Source organism: Oncorhynchus nerka, linkage group LG15 (assembly GCF_034236695.1).
Source record: "Oncorhynchus nerka isolate Pitt River linkage group LG15, Oner_Uvic_2.0, whole genome shotgun sequence".
NCBI lineage: Eukaryota > Metazoa > Chordata > Actinopteri > Salmoniformes > Salmonidae > Oncorhynchus > Oncorhynchus nerka.
This window is the reverse complement of record NC_088410.1, coordinates 70,996,545-71,021,898: the sequence shown is the minus strand read 5'-3', so window position 1 is coordinate 71,021,898 and position 25,354 is coordinate 70,996,545. Positions and strand designations below refer to the sequence as shown.

The 25,354-nt window shown below is 48.3% G+C and overlaps 1 protein-coding gene across 4 annotated transcripts in view; it reads left to right on the top strand.

The window, feature by feature from the left end:
• The window catches only part of LOC115119488 (forkhead box protein P4-like), a 180,648-nt gene that overhangs the window by 120,930 nt on the left and 34,364 nt on the right, over positions 1 to 25,354 (top strand). For all 4 annotated transcript variants that reach the window (XM_065001867.1, XM_065001866.1, XM_065001869.1 and 1 more), the window contains exons 7-9: positions 255 to 462; positions 5,057 to 5,155; positions 9,185 to 9,283. In XM_065001867.1, coding sequence (XP_064857939.1) covers positions 255 to 462; positions 5,057 to 5,155; positions 9,185 to 9,283 — 406 coding nt within the window. The remainder of the gene's footprint in view (positions 1 to 254; positions 463 to 5,056; positions 5,156 to 9,184; positions 9,284 to 25,354) is intronic.

Genomic DNA, 25,354 nt, shown 5'->3' with positions numbered 1-25,354 from the left:
TCCAATAACTAAATCTACACTCTCCTCTCCTCTCATCCCTCACTGTCCTCTCCTCTCATCCCTCACTCTCCTCATCCCTCACTGTCCTCTCCTCTCCTCTCATCCCTCACTGTCCTCTCCTCTCATCCCTCACCCTCCTCTTCTCTCATCCCTCACTCTCCTCTCCTCTCATCCCTCACTGTCCTCTCCTCCCCTCTCATCCCTCACTCTCCTCTCATGCCTCACTGTCCTCTCCTCTCACCCCCCCCCTGCAGCCATGTGTCCTGGGGACCTGCAGCAGCTGTGGAAGGAGGTGTCGGGGGTGCAGTCTGCAGAGGAGGCCCTGAAGCAGCAGCAGACTGGAGAGGGTCTGGACCTCAGCACCAACTCTACCTCAACCTCCTTCCCCAAAGCAAACACACGCAGCAGCCTGCACAATGGACAGGACAACCACACCCCAAAGAGAGACAGATACAGAGACAGGTACAGAGACAGGTACAGAGACAGATATAGAGACAGGTACAGAGACAGATATAGAGACAGGCACATAGACAGGTACAGAGACAGGTACAGAGACAGGTACAGAGACAGGTACAGAGACAGGTACATAGACAGATATAGAGACAGGTACAGAGACAGGTACAGAGACAGGTACATAGACAGGTACAGAGACAGGTACAGAGACAGGTACAGAGACAAGTACAGAGACAGGTACAGAGACAGGTACATAGACAGATATAGAGACAGGTACAGAGACAGGTACAGAGACAGGTACATAGACAGGTACAGAGACAGGTACAGAGACAGGTACAGAGACAGGTACAGAGACAGGTACATAGACAGATATAGAGACAGGTACATAGACAGGTACAGAGACAGGTACATAGACAGGTACAGAGACAGGTACAGAGACAGGTACATAGACAGATATAGAGACAGGTACATAGACAGGTACAGAGACAGGTACAGAGACAGGTACAGAGACAGGTACAGAGACAGGTACATAGACAGGTACAGAGACAGATATAGAGACAGGTACAGAGACAGGTACAGAGACAGGTACAGAGACAGGTACAGAGACAGGTACATAGACAGATATAGAGACAGGTACATAGACAGGTACAGAGACAGGTACATAGACAGGTACAGAGACAGGTACATAGACAGATATAGAGACAGGTACAGAGACAGGTACAGAGACAGGTACATAGACAGGTACAGAGACAGGTACAGAGACAGGTACATAGACAGGTACAGAGACAGGTACAGAGACAGGTACAGAGACAGGTACAGAGACAGGTACAGAGACAGGTACATAGACAGATATAGAGACAGGTACATAGACAGGTACAGAGACAGGTACATAGACAGGTACAGAGACAGGTACATAGACAGATATAGAGACAGGTACATAGACAGGTACAGAGACAGGTACAGAGACAGGTACATAGACAGGTACAGAGACAGGTACATAGACAGGTACAGAGACAGGTACATAGACAGGTACAGAGACAGGTACATAGACAGATATAGAGACAGGTACATAGACAGGTACAGAGACAGGTACAGAGACAGGTACATAGACAGATATAGAGACAGGTACATAGACAGGTACATAGACAGATATAGAGACAGGTACAGAGACAGGTACAGAGACAGGTACATAGACAGGTACAGAGACAGGTACATAGACAGGTACATAGACAGGTACAGAGACAGGTACAGAGACAGGTACATAGACAGGTACAGAGACAGGTACAGAGACAGGTACATAGACAGATATAGAGACAGGTACAGAGACAGGTACAGAGACAGGTACATAGACAGGTACAGAGACAGGTACAGAGACAGGTACAGAGACAGGTACATAGACAGATATAGAGACAGGTACATAGACAGGTACAGAGACAGGTACATAGACAGGTACAGAGACAGGTACATAGACAGATATAGAGACAGGTACAGAGACAGGTACAGAGACAGGTACAGAGACAGGTACAGAGACAGGTACATAGACAGGTACAGAGACAGGTACAGAGACAGGTACAGAGACAGGTACAGAGACAGGTACATAGACAGATATAGAGACAGGTACATAGACAGGTACAGAGACAGGTACATAGACAGGTACAGAGACAGGTACATAGACAGATATAGAGACAGAGACAGGTACATAGACAGGTACAGAGACAGGTACAGAGACAGGTACATAGACAGGTACAGAGACAGGTACATAGACAGGTACAGAGACAGGTACATAGACAGGTACAGAGACAGGTACATAGACAGATATAGAGACAGGTACATAGACAGGTACAGAGACAGGTACAGAGACAGGTACATAGACAGATATAGAGACAGGTACATAGACAGGTACATAGACAGATATAGAGACAGGTACAGAGACAGGTACAGAGACAGGTACATAGACAGGTACAGAGACAGGTACATAGACAGGTACATAGACAGGTACAGAGACAGGTACATAGACAGATATAGAGACAGGTACATAGACAGGTACAGAGACAGGTACAGAGACAGGTACATAGACAGATATAGAGACAGGTACATAGACAGGTACATAGACAGATATAGAGACAGGTACAGAGACAGGTACAGAGACAGGTACATAGACAGGTACATAGACAGGTACAGAGACAGGTACAGTTGGGTGCTTTATAAACGTTTCATATGAATGCATCATCGGGGAAATGTATTTTATTATCTGTGTTATTGTTAGATGACTGTGTCCCCCGGCGTGAGCTTGTTACGCGATGGACTGCTAGAGGACTGGCATTTTGAAAAGCTGACACACACACACACACACACACATGCTCACACATCTGATAGAGCTAGAGAGAATGTGATGTGGTCAAACGTTTTGAGAATGACACAAATATTAATTTCCACAAAGTTTGCTGCTTCAGTGTCTTTAGATATTTTTGTCAGATGTTACTATGGAATACTGAAGTATAATTACAAGCATTTCATAAGTGTCAAAGGCTTTTATTGACAATTACATGAAGTTGATGCAAAGAGTCAATATTTGCAGTGTTGACCCTTCTTTTTCAAGACCTCTGCAATCTGCCCTGGCATGCTGCCAATTAACTTCTGGGCCACATCCTGACTGATGGCAGCCCATTCTTGCATAATCAATGCTTGGAGTTTGTCAGAATTTGTGGGTTTTTGTTTGTCTACCCGCCTCTTGAGGATTGACCACAAGTTCTCAATGAGATTAAGGTCTGGGGAGTTTCCTGGACATGGACCCAAAATATTAATGTTTTGTTCCCCGAGCCACTTAGTTATCACTTTTGCCTTATGGCAAGGTGCTCCATCATGCTGGAAAAGGAATTGTTCGTCATCAAACTGTTCCTGGATGGTTGGGAGAAGCCGTTCTCGGAGGATGTGTTGGTACCATTCTTTATTCGTGGTTGTGTTCTTAGGCAAAATTGTGAGTGAGCCCACTCCCTTGGCTGAGAAGCAACCCCACACATGAATGGTCTCAGGATGCTTTACTGTTGGCATGACACAGGACTGATGGTAGTGCTCACCTTGTCTTCTCCGGACAAGCTTTTTTCCGGATGCCCCAAACAATCGGAAAGGGGATTCATCAGAGAAAATACTTTACCCCAGTCCTCAGCAGTCCAATCCCTGTACCTTTTGCAGAATATCAGTCTGTCCCTGATGTTTTTCCTGGAGAGAAGTGGCTTCTTTGCTGCCCTTCTTGACACCAGGCCATCCTCCAAAAGTCTTCGCCTCACCGTGTGTGCAGATGCACTCACACCTGCCTGCTGCCATTCCTGAGCAAGCTCTGTACTGTCGGTGTCCCGATCCCGCAGCTGAATCAACTTTAGGAGACGGTCCTGGCGCTTGCTGGACTTTCTTGGGCGCCCTGAAGCCTTCTTCACAACAATTGAACCGCTCTCCTTGAAGTTCTTGATGATACGATAAATGGTTGATTTAGGTGCAATCTTACTGGCAGCAATATCCTTGCCTTTTTGTGCAAAGCAATGATGACGGCCCATATTTCCTTGCAGGTAACCATGATTGACAGAGGACGAACAATGATTCCAAGCACCACCCTCCTTTTGAAGCTTCCAGTCTGTTATTCGAACTCAATCAGCATGACAGAGTGATCTCCAGCCTTGTCCTCGTCAACACTCACACCTGTGTTAACGAGAGAATCACTGACATGTTGTCAGCTGGTCCTTTTGTGGCAGGGCTGAAATACAGTGGAAATGTTTTTTGGGGATTCAGTTCATTTGCATGGCAAAGAGGGACTTTGCAATGAATTGCAATTCATCTGATCACTCTTCATAACATTCTGGAGTAAATGCAAATTGCCATCATACAAACTGAGGCAGCAGACTTTGTGAAAATTAATATTTGTGTCATTCTCAAAACTTTTGGCCACGACTGTACACTAATAGTGATACAGTGTGACTGATGTCTGCTCCATGTGCCCTGTAGAAGAACTGTGCTGGACGTAATTCACACGTAGTTACTATGTCTTTAGACTGCCATGATGTGCGTATCTGTGTGTAAGGTGTGTGTGTATAGTGTTAAGTACTGTGTAATAAGCTGGTGTGTGTAATATTCTAGTGTAAACGGCCCTCAGGTCATTTGATTTGTGGTTTTCTCATGTGTTTTCTGGAGTGGAGCACAAACTACTACTCTACTGCCGTCCAGGGGCCAGTTTGGCATGGGTGTGTCTGGGTGAACATTATGAGATGAGGAGGAAGAGGAGGAGTAGGAAGAGGAAGAGGGGTAGGAAGAGGAAGAGGGGGAGGAGGGAGAGGTTAAGGAGGAGGAAGAGGAGGAGGGGGAGGAAGGGGAGGAGGATAAGGGGGAGGAGGAGTGAATGAGGAAGGGGTGACCTGAGAAATGGTTTGTTCGAATGTGAGCACAAAGTAGAAAAAGTGTTGTGTGTATGTAGTGTTATTCGTTGTGTGTGTTTGTTGGTTGTGTGTGTTTGTTTGTTGGGGCATGTGTGTGTTCAGGGGAGATGTATGTCTCAGATTGTGTGTGTTTGTTGGGTATGTATTCACCCTTGGGTTGTGTTCATTTAATCTTTAAGAGCAAGACTCTTTGAATGGATCTCCTCCTTCAGCAAGGCAGACCTCGGAGATGAACACCTCATGCCTTACACCAAAGGCGGACCACTATCCAGCAGCCAGTGAGTAACTCACACTCAGAAACACACACAGACCTGACATGCTGAGAATGAGGACATGCTCCCTCTGTGTGGGGGAAGTATAAGAGAGCTAGCTCCTGTGACATTTGACTGGCCCATGCTAACACTACCCTAGCATTGCTAATAGGGAGGCAGAGGAGACTGAAGGGAGGAGAAAGGAGGGGGCTAGCATGCTACAGATAATGCATGGCTGATGTGGACTGGTGTGTGGTTGCCAGTAGTTTGTCGCTTCTGCAGTCTGAGCAGCTTCTGAACTGAGCGGAGTCAACCACAGCCAACACGCACGCGCACATGCACACACACACACACACACACACACACACACACACACACACACACACACACACACACACACACACACACACACACACAGCACATCTGCCCAATGAGAGGGGAATAGGGGAGGAGAAGAGGGGAAAAGAGAGGAAGGAGAGGAGGGGATGAGAATGCGCTTGTCTTTGGGATGGTCCCATCTGTGAGAGGGATGGTTTGTGTTATACAACCCTGTGATGTGGATCTGGCAGAAGCCTCAACCTCCTCCACACACACAGACACACACACAGACACACGAACACAAACACATGTGAACATTGCTGTTCCAGCCTGTATGTCTCTGGATGCTGGTAGATTTCATGTAAATAAACTGTGAACTCTCTGTGGGAGTTTGTCAGACATGAGGCCAGGCTGGTTCAAACCTCATCTGCAGCACAATGTGAACCCTGTACACTGGCTACTGGACACACACCAAACACACACAGCCACTGGACCTGCCGTCACTGGCCAGGATCCGGCCCAAACCAGAATCAGCATCACAGAGCTACACACACACGCACGCACACACACGCACGCACGCGCACGCACGCACGCACGCACGCACGCACGCACGCACACACACACACACACACACACACACACACACACACTCACACACACACACACACACACACACACACACACACACACACACACACACTCACACACACACAGAACTGTCTCACCACAATAAAGCATACAGCCACGTCTCAGAACAACCGGCGTATGAGGGATAAGACCGCCGCCCTACTCACCAATCATGAGAGGCCGTATGGGTCTCTCTGCCCGCCCATACTGACTAGAGAGGGGGGTGGGGACTGGGGCATTGTGAGGATGAACGTTTGAAACGGAGGAACACACACACCATTCTGCTCTTAGCTTCATGTTCACCACGCTCTTATGACAGTAAGGGAACTATGGCCTTAGTGTGGAACAATGGATGCTTGCACTGTGTGTGTGCTTTTGCTGCTCAGAGGCATGTGTCTGTGGTTCTGATGTGTGCTTTATTTCATCTGTCAATGTTCATCTCAAATAAGATCACTAATTCCTTTTCCCTTACAGTATGTGTTGTCTATACAGTATGTGTTGTCTATACAGTATGTGTTGTCTGTACAGTATGTGTTGTCTATACAGTATGTGTTGTCTATACAGTATGTTTTGTCTGTACAGTATGTGTTGTCTGTACAGTATGTGTTGTCTATACAGTATGTGTTGTCTGTACAGTATGTGCTGTCTGTACAGTATGTGATGTCTGTACAGTATGTGTTGTAGTATGTGTTGTCTATACAGTATGTGTTGTCTATACAGTATGTGTTGTCTATACAGTATGTTTTGTCTGTACAGTATGTGTTGTCTGTACAGTATGTGTTGTCTATACAGTATGTGTTGTCTATACAGTATGTGTTGTCTGTACAGTATGTGTTGTCTATACAGTATGTGTTGTCTGTACAGTATGTGCTGTCTGTACAGTATGTGATGTCTGTACAGTATGTGTTGTAGTATGTGTTGTCTATACAGTATGTGTTGTCTATACAGTATGTGTTGTCTATACAGTATGCCTGCACAGTATGTGTTGTCTATACAGTATGTGATGTCTATACAGTATGTGATGTCTATACAGTATGTGTTGTCTGTACAGTATGTGATGCCTATACAGTATGTGTTGTCTATACAGTATGTGTTGTCTGTACAGTATGTGATGTCTATACAGTATGTGTTGTCTGTACAGTATGTGATGTCTATACAGTATGTGTTGTCTGTACAGTATGTGATGTCTATACAGTATGTGTTGTCTATACAGTATGTGTTGTCTGTACAGTATGTGATGTCTATACAGTATGTGTTGTCTATACAGTATGTGTTGTCTATACAGTATGTGTTGTCTGTACAGTATGTGATGTCTATACAGTATGTGTTGTCTATACAGTATGTGTTGTCTGTACAGTATGTGTTGTCTATACAGTATGTGATGTCTATACAGTATGTGTTGTCTATACTGTATGTGTTGTCTATACAGTATGTGTTGTCTGTACAGTATGTGATGCCTATACAGTATGTGTTGTCTATACAGTATGTGTTGTCTATACAGTATGTGTTGTCTGTACAGTATGTGTTGTCTATACAGTATGTGTTGTCTGTACAGTATTTGTTGTCTATACAGTATGTGTTGTCTATACAGTATGTGTTGTCTATACAGTATGTGTTGTCTGTACAGTATGTGTTGTCTATACAGTATGTGTTGTCTATACAGTATGTGTTGTCTGTACAGTATGCCTGTACAGTATGTGTTGTCTATACAGTATGTGCTGTCTGTACAGTATGTGATGTCTGTACATCTGTTATGTTAGCTTCACATTATTGTAACCTGCTATTTTTCTCTCCACCCTCTCTCCCCCCTCTCTACCCTCTCTCTCCATCTCTCCACCCTCTCTCCCCCTCTCTACCCTCTCTCTCCATCTCTTCACCCTCTCTCCCCCTCTCTACCCTCTCTCTCCATCTCTTCACCCTCTCTCCCCCTCTCTACCCTCTCTCTCCATCTCTTCACCCTCTCACCCCCTCTCTACCCTCTCTCTCCATCTCTTCACCCTCTCTCCCCCTCTCTCCCCTCTCTCTCCCTCTCTTCACCCTCTCTCTCTCCCCTCTCTCCCTCTCTTCACCCTCTCTCTCCCCTCTCTCCCCCTCTCTCCCTCTCTTCACCCTCTCTCTCCCCTTTCTCCCCCTCTCTCCCTCTCTCCCCCTCTCTCTCCCTCTCTTCACCCTCTCTCTCCCCTCTCTTCACCCTCTCTCTCCCTCTCTCCCCCTCTCTCCCCTCTCTCCCCCTCTCTCTCCCTCTCTTCACCCTCTCTCTCCCCTCTCTCTCCCTCTCTTCACCCTCTCTCTCCCATCTCTCCCCCTCTCTCCCTCTCTCCCCCTCTCTCTCCCTCTCTCCCCCTCTCTCTCCCTCTCTCCCCTCTCTCTCCCTCTCTTCACCCTCTATCTCCCCCTCTCTCCCTCTCTCCCCCTCTCTCTCCCTCTCTCCTCTCTTCACCCTCTCTCTCCCTCTCTCCCTCTCTTCACCCTCTCTCTCCCCTCTCTCCCCCCTCTCTCCCCCTCTCTCCCTCTCTCCCCCTCTCTCTCCCCTCTCTCCCTCTCTCCCCCTCTCTCCCTCTCTCCCCCTCTCTCTCCCTCTCTCCCCCTCTCTCTCCCTCTCTCCCTCTCTCCCCCTCTCTCTCCCTCTCTTCACCCTCTCTCTCCCCTCTCTCTCCCCTCTCTCCCCCTCTCTCTCCCTCTCTCCCCCTCTCTCTCCCTCTCTCCCCCTCTCTCCCCCTCTCTCCCTCTCTCCCTCTCTCCCCCTCTCTCTCCCTCTCTCCCCCTCTCTCTCCCTCTCTCCCCCTCTCTCTCCCTCTCTCCACCCTCTCTCCCCCTCTCTCCCTCTCCCCCCTCTCTCTCCCTCTCTTCACCCTCTCCCTCCCTCTCTCCCCCTCTCTCTCCCTCTCTCCACCCTCTCTCCCCCTCTCTCCCTCTCCCCCTCTCTCTCCCTCTCTTCACCCTCTCTCTCCCCTCTCCCCCTCTCTCTCCCTCTCTTCACCCCCTCTCTCTCCCTCTCTTCACCCTCTCTCTCCCCTCTCTCCCCGTCTCTCCCTCTCTCCCCTCTCTCCCCTCTCTCCCCCTCTCTCTCCCTCTCTCCCCCTCTCTCTCCCCTCTCCCTCCCTCTCTCAGCCATGAGGAGCATGCAGGTTCCCATCCTCTCTATGGCCATGGAGAGTGTAAATGGCCTGGCTGTGAGGCTCTGTGTGATGACATGGGACAGTTCATCAAGTGAGTAACACCCTGAAGCTGCATTCATCAACGACTCTCCTCCACACAGCCACTGTGTGTCAGTCAGCCCATGCTACAAAGAATGGACGGGGCCCCTATTGCTGATGGATTGTCACTTTCACTCTTCCTAGCATGACTTTCTAGTGACTAGTGTAGGACTCTACAGTGAGTACTACTATTTCAGTCAGCCCAAACACACACTACCAGCGAACGCAGCGACTAGCCAGTGCTGAGTGTCAGTCAGTCAGTGTAGCTTTCTACAGCCTTCCATCAATAATGAATCAGTTGCTATCGGTTACATCAGGCTCCCTTGGTAGAGCAGAGCGTTTTGTTATTGTGTGTCCGTCTACATTATTTAACAGCTCTCTCTCTCTCTCTCTCTCTCTCTGTCAGCCTTCTCTCATCCCTTTATCCCTCACTTCAATCCCTCTATCTCTCTTTACGTGGTGTGTAGTGAGAGAACCTGCGACACAGTGCTGATAAGGTATCAAAGAAACCGAGGTTACGCCTTATAAGATAGCATAAGTCATTCAGTGTGTGTGTGTGTGTGTGTGTGTGTGTGTGTGTATGTGTGTGTTACCTGTCTGTAACTGGTCCCTCCCGTCTCTAGCTGATTAGTGTTGTGCTCCCAGAGTTCTCTGCTCTGAAGGGTCAGGCAAATTGTTTCCACGCTTCGTTAGTGGTTTACTTAATTAGCTCATTTACAATCACAGCTCTTTGTTTCCATGGCGCTTCAAACAGCAGCTCCCTCTCTCTCCCCCTGCTTTCCTTCTCTCTCTCCTCTCTGCCTTTCTTTACCTCTCTGTCCATCTCCCCCTGCTTTCCTTCTCTCTCTCTCTGCCTTTCTTTACCTCTCTGTCCATCTCCCCCTGCTTTCCTTCTCTCTCTCCTCTCTGCCTTTCTTTACCTCTCTGTCCATCTCCCCCTGCTTTCCTTCTCTCTCTCCTCTCTGCCTTTCTTTACCTCTCTGTCCATCTCCCCCTGCTTTCCTTCTCTCTATCCTCTCTGCCTTTCTTTACCTCTCTGTCCATCTCCCCCTGCTTTCCCTCTCTCTCTCCTCTCTGCCTTTCTTTACCTCTCTGTCCATCTCCCCCTGCTTTCCTTCTCTCTCTCCTCTGCCTTTCTTTACCTCTCTGTCCATCTCCCCTGCTTTCCTTCTCTCTCTCCTCTCTGCCTTTCTTTACCTCTCTGTCCATCTCCCCTGCTTTCCTTCTCTCTCTCCTCTCTGCCTTTCTTTACCTCTCTGTCCATCTCCCCCTGCTTTCCTTCTCTCTCTCCTCTCTGCCTTTCTTTACCTCTCTGTCCATCTCCCCTGCTTTCCTTCTCTCTATCCTCTCTGCCTTTCTTTACCTCTCTGTCCATCTCCCCCTGCTTTCCTTCTCTCTCTCCTCTCTGCCTTTCTTTACCTCTCTGTCCATCTCCCCCTGCTTTCCTTCTCTCTCTCTCTGCCTTTCTTTACCTCTCTGTCCATCTCCCCCTGCTTTCCTTCTCTCTCTCCTCTCTGCCTTTCTTTACCTCTCTGTCCATCTCCCCTGCTTTCCTTCTCTCTCTCCTCTCTGCCTTTCTTTACCTCTCTGTCCATCTCCCCTGCTTTCCTTCTCTCTCTCCTCTCTGCCTTTCTTTACCTCTCTGTCCATCTCCCCCTGCTTTCCTTCTCTCTCTCTCTGCCTTTCTTTACCTCTCTGTCCATCTCCCCCTGCTTTCCTTCTCTCTCTCCTCTCTGCCTTTCTTTACCTCTCTGTCCATCTCCCCTGCTTTCCTTCTCTCTCTCCTCTCTGCCTTTCTTTACCTCTCTGTCCATCTCCCCCTGCTTTCCTTCTCTCTCTCCTCTCTGCCTTTCTTTACCTCTCTGTCCATCTCCCCTGCTTTCCTTCTCTCTATCCTCTCTGCCTTTCTTTACCTCTCTGTCCATCTCCCCCTGCTTTCCTTCTCTCTCTCCTCTCTGCCTTTCTTTACCTCTCTGTCCATCTCCCCTGCTTTCCTTCTCTCTCTCCTCTCTGCCTTTCTTTACCTCTCTGTCCATCTCCCCTGCTTTCCTTCTCTCTCTCCTCTCTGCCTTTCTTTACCTCTCTGTCCATCTCCCCCTGCTTTCCTTCTCTCTATCCTCTCTGCCTTTCTTTACCTCTCTGTCCATCTCCCCTGCTTTCCTTCTCTCTCTCCTCTCTGCCTTTCTTTACCTCTCTGTCCATCTCCCCCTGCTTTCCTTCTCTCTCTCCTCTCTGCCTTTCTTTACCTCTCTGTCCATCTCCCCTGCTTTCCTTCTCTCTCTCTCTCTGCCTTTCTTTACCTCTCTGTCCATCTCCCCTGCTTTCCTTCTCTCTATCCTCTCTGCCTTTCTTTACCTCTCTGTCCATCTCCCCTGCTTTCCTTCTCTCTCTCCTCTCTGCCTTTCTTTACCTCTCTGTCCATCTCCCCTGCTTTCCTTCTCTCTATCCTCTCTGCCTTTCTTTACCTCTCTGTCCATCTCCCCTGCTTTCCTTCTCTCTCTTCTCTCTGCCTTTCTTTACCTCTCTGTCCATCTCCCCCTGCTTTCCTTCTCTCTCTCCTCTCTGCCTTTCTTTACCTCTCTGTCCATCTCCCCTGCTTTCCTTCTCTCTCTCCTCTCTGCCTTTCTTTACCTCTCTGTCCATCTCCCCCTGCTTTCCTTCTCTCTCTCTCTCTGCCTTTCTTTACCTCTCTGTCCATCTCCCCTGCTTTCCTTCTCTTCTCTCTCCTCTCTGCCTTTCTTTACCTCTCTGTCCATCTCCCCTGCTTTCCTTCTCTCTCTCCTCTCTGCCTTTCTTTACCTCTCTGTCCATCTCCCCCTGCTTTCCTTCTCTCTATCCTCTCTGCCTTTCTTTACCTCTCTGTCCATCTCCCCCTGCTTTCCTTCTCTCTCTCCTCTCTGCCTTTCTTTACCTCTCTGTCCATCTCCCCCTGCTTTCCTTCTCTCTCTCCTCTCTGCCTTTCTTTACCTCTCTGTCCATCTCCCCTGCTTTCCTTCTCTCTATCCTCTCTGCCTTTCTTTACCTCTCTGTCCATCTCCCCCTGCTTTCCTTCTCTCTCTCCTCTCTGCCTTTCGTTACCTCTCTGTCCATCTCCCCTGCTTTCCTTCTCTCTATCCTCTCTGCCTTTCTTTACCTCTCTGTCCATCTCCCCCTGCTTTCCTTCTCTCTCGCCTCTCTGCCTTTCTTTACCTCTCTGTCCATCTCCCCCTGCTTTCCTTCTCTCTCTCCTCTCTGCCTTTCTTTACCTCTCTGTCCATCTCCCCCTGCTTTCCTTCTCTCTCTCCTCTCTGCCTTTCTTTACCTCTCTGTCCATCTCCCCCTGCTTTCCTACTCTCTCTCCTCTCTGCCTTTCTTTACCTCTCTGTCCATCTCCCCCTGCTTTCCTTCTCTCTCTCCTCTCTGCCTTTCTTTACCTCTCTGTCAATCTCCCCCTGCTTTCCTTCTCTCTCTCTCTGCCTTTCTTTACCTCTCTGTCCATCTCCCCCTGCTTTCCTTCTCTCTCTCCTCTCTGCCTTTCTTTACCTCTCTGTCCATCTCCCCCTGCTTTCCTTCTCTCTATCCTCTCTGCCTTTCTTTACCTCTCTGTCCATCTCCCCCTGCTTTCCTTCTCTCTATCCTCTCTGCCTTTCTTTACCTCTCTGTCCATCTCCTCCTGCTTTCCTTCTCTCTCCTCTCTGCCTTTCTTTACCTCTCTGTCTTGTCGGTTTGCCAGTTTGGAGTCTTTGGGGATGGTGTGTAAAGTGGAGAGGGGAGAGGGAGGGCTGAGGGGGTTACAGCGGGGGAGATTGGGTGTGTGTATGTGAACGTGTGTGCTGGTGGGAATAAGGGGTGATACAGCTAAGCCTGATGTAAACAGTAAGTTGTTACTATTTGTTAGCGTGATGACACAACACACAACATGTCAGGCGAACAAACTCACTAATACACACAGGCACATTCCACTGAGATCCTGATATCTCTACTACAACAGCTTCAGGACAGTCCACTGGTGGCTAACAAATAACAAACCCATAATAAACCCCTAGCAATCCCATTATGAATATTTTAACAGAGGCCAAAGGAACCCTTAACCAAGGCTTTACCAAGACCTAACAATGTCTGTAAGGTAGAGAAACAGACTTTATAATTATCCACTGAGATAATATCTTGAGGGATAGTGTGTATTAACATGGCATGGTACACACACACACACACACTCACATACCCGGAGGAGGTGTTGTGAAATGATGGCAGCGGACAGTCTGATCAAAGCCAGAGGCAGGCTGGGAAAGTTTTGAGAGGAAAGCTGTTGTTTGGTGTCTTATTTCACACAGCCTCAGGGCAGGTGGAGTGAGAGGGGGAGAGAGAGAGAGAGACAAACCAAACAGTGACAGATAAAGCCGTCAGGTCGACAGTGCGCTCCCTTCCAGCCTTCCTTAGTCATCGCTCCGGGCAGGAAGAGACGAGAGGGGGAGAGGAGACACTCTTCTATTTCCAGCTCTTTTCTTCCTTCTGATCTTTGATCTCTCTCTTTCTCTCCCCCTTTCCTCCCATCCCCTTTATTCTCTTTGTCCCACCACTATCCTCTTCCCATCCCCTTTATTCTCTTTGTCCCACCACTATCCTCTTCCCATCCCCTTTATTCTCTTTGTCCCACCACTATCCTCCTCCCATCCCCTTTATTCTCTTTGTCCCACCACTATCCTCCTCCCATCCCATTTATTCTCTTTGTCCCACCACTATCCTCCTCCCATCCCCTTTATTCTCTTTGTCCCACCACTATCCTCCTCCCATCCCCTTTATTCTCTTTGTCCCACCACTATCCTCTTCCCATCACCACCTATTTTCTTCTCTTCTCCTCTTCTATCTAATTACATTTTCCTAAATAGTAGAGACATTTACTAATTTCCCCTCCTGTCTCTTTCTCTCGCTCTATGCCGTCTGGTATAGTACTCTGTTGGCTGTGGTTAGTGGGGCTGATGGTAATGGGTAATGTGGGTTGAATCCCGGTCTGAGAGGGCTGAGGAGTAAACAGAGACTCATTGTCGGGACGCACGGAAAAAACCTGGCTACTGTTTATGACTGAGCCACAGAGTTGGAGAGGGGGGGTAGAGGTGGAGAATTTTAGAGGAAAATAGGAAAAAATTACGTTGGAGTGAAGGGTTATAGAGATGGTTAGGAAGTGGAGGAGTAAAGAGAGAGTTAGGGAGTGGAGGATTATAGAGAGAGTTAGGGAGTGGAGGATTATAGAGAGAGTTAGGGAGTGGAGGATTATAGAGAGAGTTAGGAAGTGGAGGAGTAAAGAGAGAGTTAGGGAGTGGAGGATTATAGAGAGAGTTAGGGAGTGGAGGATTATAGAGAGAGTTAGGGAGTGGAGGTGTAAAGAGAGAGTTAGGGAGTGGAGGTGTAAAGAGAGAGTTAGAGAGTGGAGGATTATAGAGAGAGTTAGGGAGTGGAGGAGTAAAGAGAGAGTTAGGGAGTGGAGGTGTAAAAAGAGAGTTAGGGAGTGAAGGTGTAAAGAGAGAGTTAGGGAGTGGAGGTGTAAAAAGAGAGTTAGGGAGTGGAGGATTATAGAGAGAGTTAGGGAGTGGAAGAGTAAAGAGAGAGTTAGGGAGTGGAGGTGTAAAGAGAGAGTTAGGGAGTGAAGGTGTAAAGAGAGAGTTAGGGAGTGGAGGTGTAAAAAGAGAGTTAGGGAGTGGAGGATTATAGAGAGAGTTAGGGAGTGGAGGAGTAAAGAGAGAGTTAGGGAGTGGAGGTGTAAAAAGAGAGTTAGGGAGTGAAGGTGTAAAGAGAGAGTTAGGGAGTGGAGGTGTAAAAAGAGAGTTAGGGAGTGGAGGATTATAGAGAGAGTTAGGGAGTGGAGGTGTAAAAAGAGAGTTAGGGAGTGGAGGTGTAAAGAGAGAGTTAGGGAGTGGAGGATTATAGAGAGAGTTAGGGAGTGGAGGTGTAAAGAGAGAGTTAGGGAGTGGAGGATTATAGAGAGAGTTAGGGAGTGGAGGATTATAGAGAGAGTTAGGGAGTGGAGGATTATAGAGAGAGTTAGGGAGTGGAGGATTATAGAGAGAGTTAGGGAGTGGAGGATTATAGAGAGAGTTAGGGAGTGGAGGTGTAAAGAGAGAGTTAGGGAGTGGAGGATTATAGAGAGAGTTAGGGAGTGGAGGTGTAAAGAGAGTTAGGGAGTGGAGGATTATAGAGAGAGTTAGGGAGTGGAGGATTATAGAGCGAGTTAGGGAGTGGACGATTATAGAGAGAGTTAGGGAGTGGAGGAGTAAAGAGAGAGTTAGGGAGTGGAGGATTATAGAGAGAGTTAGGGAGTGGAGGATTATAGAGAGAGTTAGGGAGTGGAGGATTATAGAGAGAGTTAGGGAGTGGAGGATTATAGAGAGAGTTAGGGAGTGGAGGATTATAGAGAGAGTTAGGGAGTGGAGGTGTAAAGAGAGAGTTAGGGAGTGGAGGATTATAGAGAGAGTTAGGGAGTGGAGGATTATAGAGAGAGTTAGGGAGTGGAGGATTATAGAGAGAGTTAGGGAGTGGACGATTATAGAGAGAGTTAGGGAGTGGAGGATTATAGAGAGAGTTAGGGAGTGGAGGTGTAAAGAGAGAGTTAGGGAGTGGACGATTATAGAGAGAGTTAGGGAGTGGACGATTATAGAGAGAGTTAGGGAGTGGAGGATTATAGAGAGAGTTAGGGAGTGGAGGAGTAAAGAGAGAGTTAGGGAGTGGAGGATTATAGAGAGAGTTAGGGAGTGGAGGATTAGAGAGAGAGTTAGGGAGTGGAGGATTATAGAGAGAGTTAGGGAGTGGAGGATTATAGAGAGAGTTAGGGAGTGGAGGTGTAAAAAGAGAGTTAGGGAGTGGAGGTGTAAAGAGAGAGTTAGGGAGTGGAGGATTGTAGAGAGAGTTAGGGAGTGGAGGTGTAAAGAGAGAGTTAGGGAGTGGAGGATTATAGAGAGAGTTAGGGAGTGGAGGATTATAGAGAGAGTTAGGGAGTGGAGGATTATAGAGAGAGTTAGGGAGTGGAGGATTATAGAGAGAGTTAGGGAGTGGAGGATTATAGAGAGAGTTAGGGAGTGGAGGATTATAGAGAGAGTTAGGGAGTGGAGGATTATAGAGAGAGTTAGGGAGTGGAGGTGTAAAGAGAGAGTTAGGGAGTGGAGGATTATAGAGAGAGTTAGGGAGTGGAGGTGTAAAGAGAGAGTTAGGGAGTGGAGGATTATAGAGAGAGTTAGGGAGTGGAGGATTATAGAGAGAGTTAGGGAGTGGAGGATTATAGAGAGAGTTAGGGAGTGGAGGATTATAGAGAGAGTTAGGGAGTGGAGGATTATAGAGAGAGTTAGGGAGTGGAGGATTATAGAGAGAGTTAGGGAGTGGAGGATTATAGAGAGAGTTAGGGAGTGGAGGATTATAGAGAGAGTTAGGGAGTGGAGGATTATAGAGAGAGTTAGGGAGTGGAGGATTATAGAGAGAGTTAGGGAGTGGAGGATTATAGAGAGAGTTAGGGAGTGGAGGATTATAGAGAGAGTTAGGGAGTGGAGGATTATAGAGAGAGTTAGGGAGTGGAGGATTATAGAGAGAGTTAGGGAGTGGAGGAGTGAAGAGAGAGTTAGGGAGTGGAGGATTATAGAGAGAGTTAGGGAGTGGAGGAGTGGAGAGAGAGTTAGGGAGTGGACGATTATAGAGAGAGTTAGGGAGTGGAGGTGTAAAGATAGAGTTAGGGAGTGGAGGAGTAAAGAGAGAGTTAGGGAGTGGAGGTGTAAAGAGAGAGTTAGGGAGTGGAGGATTATAGAGAGAGTTAGGGAGTGGAGGATTATAGAGAGAGTTAGGGAGTGGAGGATTATAGAGAGAGTTAGGGAGTGGAGGATTAGAGAGAGAGTTAGGGAGTGGAGGATTATAGAGAGAGTTAGGGAGTGGAGGAGTGAAGAGAGAGTTAGGGAGTGGAGGATTATAGAGAGAGTTAGGGAGTGGAGGAGTGGAGAGAGAGTTAGGGAGTGGACGATTATAGAGAGAGTTAGGGAGTGGAGGTGTAAAGATAGAGTTAGGGAGTGGAGGAGTAAAGAGAGAGTTAGGGAGTGGAGGTGTAAAGAGAGAGTTAGGGAGTGGAGGATTATAGAGAGAGTTAGGGAGTGGAGGATTATAGAGAGAGTTAGGGAGTGGAGGATTATAGAGAGAGTTAGGGAGTGGAGGTGTAAAGAGAGAGTTAGGGGGTGGAGGAGTAAAGAGAGAGTTAGGGAGTGGAGGATTATAGAGAGAGTTAGGGAGTGGACGATTATAGAGAGAGTTAGGGAGTGGAGGATTATAGAGAGAGTTAGGGAGTGGAGGATTATAGAGAGAGTTAGGGAGTGGAGGATTATAGAGAGAGTTAGGGAGTGGAGGATTATAGAGAGAGTTAGGGAGTGGAGGATTATAGAGAGAGTTAGGGAGTGGAGGATTATAGAGAGAGTTAGGGAGTGGAGGATTATAGAGAGAGTTAGGGAGTGGAGGACAATAGAGAGAGTTAGGGGGTGGAGGAGTGAATAGAGAGTTAGGGAGTGGAGGAGTGAAGAGAGAGTTAGGGGTGGAGGATTATAGAGAGAGTTAGGGAGTGGAGGATTATAGAGAGAGTTAGGGAGTGGAGGATTATAGAGAGAGTTAGGGAGTGGAGGAGTGAAGAGAGAGTTAGGGAGTGGAGGATTATAGAGAGAGTTAGGGAGTGGAGGATTATAGAGAGAGTTAGGGAGTGGACGATTATAGAGAGAGTTAGGGAGTGGAGGATTATAGAGAGAGTTAGGGAGTGGAGGATTATAGAGAGAGTTAGGGAGTGGAGGATTATAGAGAGAGTTAGGGAGTGGAGGATTATAGAGAGAGTTAGGGAGTGGAGGATTATAGAGAGAGTTAGGGAGTGGAGGATTATAGAGAGAGTTAGGGAGTGGAGGATTATAGAGAGAGTTAGGGAGTGGAGGACTATAGAGAGAGTTAGGGGTGGAGGAGTGTATAGAGAGTTAGGGAGTGGAGGAGTGAAGAGAGAGTTAGGGGGTGGAGGATTATAGAGAGAGTTAGGGAGTGGAGGATTATAGAGAGAGTTAGGGAGTGGAGGATTATAGAGAGAGTTAGGGAGTGGAGGAGTGAAGAGAGAGTTAGGGAGTGGAGGATTATAGAGAGAGTTAGGGAGTGGAGGATTATAGAGAGAGTTAGGGAGTGGAGGTGTAAAGAGAGAGTTAGGGAGTGGAGGTGTAAAGAGAGAGTTAGAGAGTGGAGGATTATAGAGAGAGTTAGGGAGTGGAGGAGTAAAGAGAGAGTTAGGGAGTGAAGGTGTAAAGACAGAGTTAGGGAGTGGAGGTGTAAAAAGAGAGTTAGGGAGTGGAGGATTATAGAGAGAGTTAGGGAGTGGAGGAGTAAAAAGAGAGTTAGGGAGTGGAGGATTATAGAGAGAGTTAGGGAGTGGAGGAGTAAAGAGAGAGTTAGGGAGTGGAGGTGTAAAAAGAGAGTTAGGGAGTGAAGGTGTAAAGAGAGAGTTAGGGAGTGGAGGTGTAAAAAGAGAGTTAGGGAGTGAAGGTGTAAAGGTGTAAAGAGAGAGTTAGGGAGTGGAGGTGTAAAAAGAGAGTTAGGGAGTGGAGGATTATAGAGAGAGTTAGGGAGTGGAGGTGTAAAAAGAGAGTTAGGGAGTGGAGGTGTAAAGAGAGAGTTAGGGAGTGGAGGATTATAGAGAGAGTTAGGGAGTGGAGGTGTAAAGAGAGAGTTAGGGAGTGGAGGATTATAGAGAGAGTTAGGGAGTGGAGGATTATAGAGAGAGTTAGGGAGTGGAGGATTATAGAGAGAGTTAGGGAGTGGAGGATTATAGAGAGAGTTAGGGAGTGGAGGATTATAGAGAGAGTTAGGGAGTGGAGGATTATAGAGAGAGTTAGGGAGTGGAGGTGTAAAGAGAGAGTTAGGGAGTGGAGGATTATAGAGAGAGTTAGGGAGTGGAGGTGTAAAGAGAGAGTTAGGGAGTGGAGGATTATAGAGAGAGTTAGGGAGTGGAGGATTATAGAGAGAGTTAGGGAGTGGACGATTATAGAGAGAGTTAGGGAGTGGAGGATTATAGAGAGAGTTAGGGAGTGGACGATTATAGAGAGAGTTAGGGAGTGGACGATTATAGAGAGAGTTAGGGAGTGGAGGTGTAAAGAGAGAGTTAGGGAGTGGAGGATTATAGAGAGAGTTAGGGAGTGGAGGATTATAGAGAGAGTTAGGGAGTGGACGATTATAGAGAGAGTTAGGGAGTGGAGGTGTAAGAGAGAGTTAGGGAGTGGAGGATTATAGAGAGAGTTAGGGAGTGGAGGATTATAGAGAGAGTTAGGGAGTGGAGGATTATAGAGAGAGTTAGGGAGTGGAGGATTATAGAGAGAGTTAGTGAGTGGAGGATTATAGAGAGAGTTAGGGAGTGGAGGATTATAGAGAGAGTTAGGGAGTGGAGGATTATAGAGAGAGTTAGGGAGTGGAGGAGTGAAGAGAGAGTTAGGGAGTGGAGGATTATAGAGAGAGTTAGGGAGTGGAGGTGTAAAGAGAGAGTTAGGGAGTGGAGGAGTAAAGAGAGAGTTAGGGAGTGGAGGAGTAAAGAGAGAGTTAGGGAGTGGAGGAGTAAAGAGAGAGCTAGGGAGTGGAGGTGTAAAGAGAGAGTTAGGGAGTGGAGGAGTAAAGAGAGAGTTAGGGAGTGGAGGAGTAAAGAGAGAGCTAGGGAGTGGAGGTGTAAAGAGAGAGTTAGGGAGTGGAGGAGTAAAGAGAGAGTTAGGGAGTGGAGGAGTAAAGAGAGAGCTAGGGAGTGGAGGTGTAAAGAGAGAGTTAGGGAGTGGAGGTGTAAAGAGAGAGTTAGGGGGTGGAGGAGTAAAGAGAGAGTTAGGGAGTGGAGGAGTAAAGAGAGAGCTAGGGAGTGGAGGTGTAAAGATAGAGTTAGGGAGTGGAGGATTATAGAGAGAGTTAGGGAGTGGAGGAGTGAAGAGAGAGTTAGGGAGTGGAGGTGTAAATAGAGAGTTAGGGAGTGGAGGATTATAGAGAGAGTTAGGGAGTGGAGGAGTGAAGAGAGAGTTAGGGAGTGGAGGTGTAAATAGAGAGTTAGGGAGTGGAGGATTATAGAGAGAGTTAGGGAGTGGAGGTGTAAAGAGAGAGTTAGGGAGTGGAGGATTATAGAGAGAGTTAGGTAGTGGAGGAGTGAATAGAGAGTTAGGGAGTGGAGGAGTGAAGAGAGAGTTAGGGGGTGGAGGAGTAAAGAGAGAGCTAGGGAGTGGAGGTGTAAATAGAGAGTTAGGGAGTGGAGGATTATAGAGTGAGTTAGGGAGTGGAGGTGTAAAGAGAGAGTTAGGGAGTGGAGGAGTAAAGATAGAGTTAGGGAGTGGAGGATTATAGAGAGAGTTAGGGAGTGGAGGAGTGAAGAGAGAGTTAGGGAGTGGAGGAGTGAAGAGAGAGTTAGGGAGTGGAGGAGTGAAGAGAGAGTTAGGGAGTGGAGGAGTAAAGATAGAGTTAGGGAGTGGAGGATTATAGAGAGAGTTAGGGAGTGGAGGAGTGAAGAGAGAGTTAGGGAGTGGAAGTGTAAATAGAGAGTTAGGGAGTGGAGGAGTGAAGAGAGAGCTAGGGAGTGGAGGATTATAGAGAGAGTTAGGGAGTGGAGGATTATAGAGAGAGTTAGGGAGTGGAGGATTATAGAGAGAGTTAGGGAGTGGAGGATTATAGAGAGAGTTAGGGAGTGGAGGAGTGAAGAGAGAGTTAGGGAGTGGAGGATTATAGAGAGAGTTAGGGAGTGGAGGTGTAAAGAGAGAGTTAGGGAGTGGAGGAGTAAAGATAGAGTTAGGGAGTGGAGGATTATAGAGAGAGTTAGGGAGTGGAGGAGTGGAGAGAGAGTTAGGGAGTGGAGGAGTGAAGAGAGAGTTAGGGAGTGGAGGAGTGAAGAGAGAGTTAGGGAGTGGAGGATTATAGAGAGAGTTAGGGAGTGGAGGATTATAGAGAGAGTTAGGGAGTGGAGGAGTGAAGAGAGAGTTAGGGAGTGGAGGATTATAGAGAGAGTTAGGGAGTGGAGGAGTGAAGAGAGAGTTAGGGAGTGGAGGATTATGGAGAGAGTTAGGGAGTGGAGGATTATAGAGAGAGTTAGGGAGTGGAGGAGTGGAGAGAGAGTTAGGGAGTGGAGGAGTGAATAGAGAGTTAGGGAGTGGACGATTATAGAGAGAGTTAGGGAGTGGAGGAGTGAATAGAGAGTTAGGGAGTGGAGGAGTGAAGAGAGAGTTAGGGGGTGGAGGATTATAGAGAGAGTTAGGGAGTGGAGGATTATAGAGAGAGTTAGGGAGTGGAGGATTATAGAGAGAGTTAGGGAGTGGAGGAGTGAAGAGAGAGTTAGGGAGTGGAGGATTATAGAGAGAGTTAGGGAGTGGAGGATTATAGAGAGAGTTAGGGAGTGGAGGAGTGGAGAGAGAGTTAGGGAGTGGAGGAGTGAATAGAGAGTTAGGGAGTGGACGATTATAGAGAGAGTTAGGGAGTGGAGGAGTGAATAGAGAGTTAGGGAGTGGAGGAGTGAAGAGAGAGTTAGGGGTGGAGGATTATAGAGAGAGTTAGGGAGTGGAGGATTATAGAGAGAGTTAGGGAGTGGTGGAGTGAAGAGATAGTTAGGGAGTGGGGGTGTAAAGAGAGAGTTAGGGAGTGGAGGTGTAAAGAGAGAGTTAGGGAGTGGAGGAGTGAAGAGAGAGTTAGGGAGTGGGGGTGTTAAGAGAGAGTTAGGGAGTGGGGGTGTAAAGAGAGAGTTAGGGAGTGGAGGAGTGAAGAGAGAGTTAGGGAGTGGGGGAGAAAAGAGAGAGTTAGGGAGTGGAGGAGTGAAGAGATAGTTAGGGAGTGGAGTAGTGAAGAGAGAGTTAGGGAGTGGAGGAGTGAAGAGATAGTTAGGGAGTGGAGGAGTGAAGAGATAGTTAGGGAGTGGAGGAGTGAAGAGAGAGTTAGGGAGTGGGGGAGAAAAGAGAGAGTTAGGGAGTGGAGGAGTGAAGAGAGAGTTAGGGAGTGGAGGAGTAAAGAGAGAGTTAGGGAGTGGGGGAGAAAAGAGAGAGTTAGGGAGTGGAGGAGTGAAGAGATAGTTAGGGAGTGGAGGAGTAAAGAGAGAGTTAGGGAGTGGGGAGAAAGAGAGAGTTAGGGAGTGGAGGAGTGAAGAGATAGTTAGGGAGTGGAGGAGTGAAGAGATAGTTAGGGAGTGGAGGAGTGAAGAGATAGTTAGGGAGTGGGGTGTAAAGAGAGAGTTAGGTAGTGGGGGTGTAAAGAGATAGTTAGGGAGTGGGGGTGTAAAGAGAGAGTTAGGTAGTGGGGGTGTAAAGAGATAGTTAGGGAGTGGAGGAGTGAAGAGAGAGTTAGGGAGTGGGGGAGTAAAGAGAGAGTTAGGGAGTGGAGGAGTGAAGAGATAGTTAGGGAGTGGGGTGTAAAGAGAGAGTTAGGGAGTGGAGGAGTGAAGAGAGAGTTAGGGAGTGGAGGAGTAAAGAGAGAGCTAAGGAGTGGGGGATTAAAGAGAGAGTTAGGGAGTGGAGGAGTGAAGAGATAGTTAGGGAGTGGAGGAGTAAAGAGATAGTTAGGGAGTGGAGGAGTGAAGAGATAGTTAGGGAGTGGAGGAGTAAAGCGATAGTTAGGGAGTGGAGGAGTAAAGAGATAGTTAGGGAGTGGAGGAGTGAAGAGATAGTTAGGGAGTGGAGGAGTAAAGAGATAGTTAGGGAGTGGAGGAGTAAAGAGATAGTTAGGGAGTGGAGGTGTAAAGAGATAGTTAGGGAGTGGAGGAGTAAAGAGAGAGTTAGGGAGTGGAGGAGTGAAGAGATAGTTAGGGAGTGGGGTGTAAAGAGAGAGTTAGGGAGTGGGGTGTAAAGAGAGAGTAAGGGAGTGGGGGAGTAAAGAGAGAGTTAGGGAGTGGAGGAGTGAAGAGATAGTTAGGGAGTGGGGTGTAAAGAGAGAGTTAGGGAGTGGAGGAGTGAAGAGAGAGTTAGGGAGTGGAGGAGTAAAGAGAGAGCTAAGGAGTGGGGGAGTAAAGAGAGAGTTAGGGAGTGGAGGAGTGAAGAGATAGTTAGTGAGTGGGGTGTAAAGAGAGAGTTAGGGAGTGGAGGAGTGAAGAGATAGTTAGGGAGTGGAGGAGTAAAGAGATAGTTAGGGAGTGGAGGAGTGAAGAGATAGTTAGGGAGTGGAGGAGTAAAGAGATAGTTAGGGAGTGGAGGAGTGAAGAGATAGTTAGGGAGTGGGGGTGTAAAGAGAGAGTTAGGGAGTGGAGGAGTAAAGAGATAGTTAGGGAGTGGAGTGAAGAGAGAGTTAGGGAGTGGAGGAGTGAAGAGATAGTTAGGGAGTGGAGGAGTAAAGAGATAGTTAGGGAGTGGGGGTGTAAAGAGAGGGGGAGTAGAGGAGTGAAGAGATAGTTAGGGAGTGGAGGTGTAAAGAGAGGGGGAGTAGAGGAGTGAAGAGATAGTTAGGGAGTGGAGGTGTAAAGAGAGGGGGAGTAGAGGGAGGTGAGATCATGTTTTTGTTATTATTACCATGTACCCATGCCCTGACATCATTGTTATTGGTTCATTTCTTCTCTCAGTCTTATATTTTCAAACTCCCCACTCACTTAAAGAAATACACAAAGATACACACATCGTATCAGAGTTGTCTTGAGCAGGAAAGAGGGATGTCCCGTGTAGTCCTTGGTCACAGATAGTCAGAAACTAGAAAACTGTTTTAATGGCACATAGTTGTACACATACAGTCAGGGTAGGCAGCAGCAACCTGCAAATAACCCTGGCAATGACTGGGGAGGGAGGGAGGGAGGGAGGGAGGGAGGGAGGGAGGGAGGGAGGGAGGGAGGGAGGGAGGGAGGGAGGGAGGGAGGGAAAGGGAAAGGGAAAGGGAGAAGGGGAGGGAGAAAAGGTTAGAGAGAGGAAGAAGGGGAGGGAGAGAGGGAGAAGGGGAGGAAGAATGGGAGGGAGAAGGGGAGGGAGAGAGGGAGAATGGGAGGGAGAGGGCGAGAATGGGAGGGAGAGGGAGAATGGGAGGTAGAGAGGGAGAATGGGTTAGAGAGAGGAAGAAGGGGAGGGAGAGAGGGAGAATGGGTTAGAGAGAGGGAGCAGGGGAGGGAGCGAGGGAGAATGGGAGGGAGAGAGGGAGAAGGGGAGGGAGAGAGGGAGAATGGGTTAAAGAGAGGAAGAAGGGGAGGGAGAGAGGGAGAATGGGAGGGAGAGAGGGAGAATGGGTTAGAGAGAGGGAGAAGGGGAGGGAGAGAGGGAGAATGGGAGGGAGAGGGTGAGAATGGGAGAGAGAGGGAGAAGGGGAGGGAGAGAGGGAGAATGAGTTAGAGAGAGGGAGAAGGGGAGGGAGAGAGGGAGAATGGGAGGGAGAGGGTGAGAATGGGAGGGAGAGGGAGAATGGGAGGGAGAGAGGGAGAATGGGTTAGAGAGAGGAAGAAGGGGAGGGAGAGAGGAGAATGGGTTAGAGAGAGGGAGAATGGGAGGGAGAGAGGGAGAATGGGAGGGAGAGGGAGAGGGAGAATGGGAGGGAGAGAGGGAGAGAGGGAGAATGGGAGGGAGAGAGGGAGAAGGGGAGGGAGAGAGGGAGAATGGGAGGGAGAGGGAGAATGGGAGGGAGATAGGGAGAATGAGTTAGAGAGAGGGAGAAGGGGAGGGAGAGAGGGAGAATGGGAGGGAGAAGGGAGAGGGAGAATGGGAGGGAGAGGGAGAAGGGGAGGGAGAGAGGGAGAATGGGAGGGAGAGAGAGGGAGAAGGGGAGGGAGAGAGGGAGAATGGGAGGGAGAGGGAGAATGGGAGGGAGATAGGGAGAATGAGTTAGAGAGAGGGAGAAGGGGAGGGAGAGAGGGAGAATGGGAGGGAGAAGGGGAGGGAGATCGGGAGAATGGGAGGGAGAGGGCGAGAATGGGAGGGAGAGGGCGAGAATGGGAGGGAGAGGGAGAATGGGAGGGAGAGAGGAGAATGGGTTAGAGAGAGGGAGAAGGGGAGGTAGCGAGGGAGAATGGGAGGGAGAGAGGGAGAAGGGGAGGGAGAGAGGGAGAATGGGTTAGAGAGAGGGAGAAGGGGAGGGAGAGAGGGAGAATGGGAGGGAGAGATGGAGAATGGGTTAGAGAGAGGGAGAAGGGGGGAGAGAGGGAGAATGGGAGGAG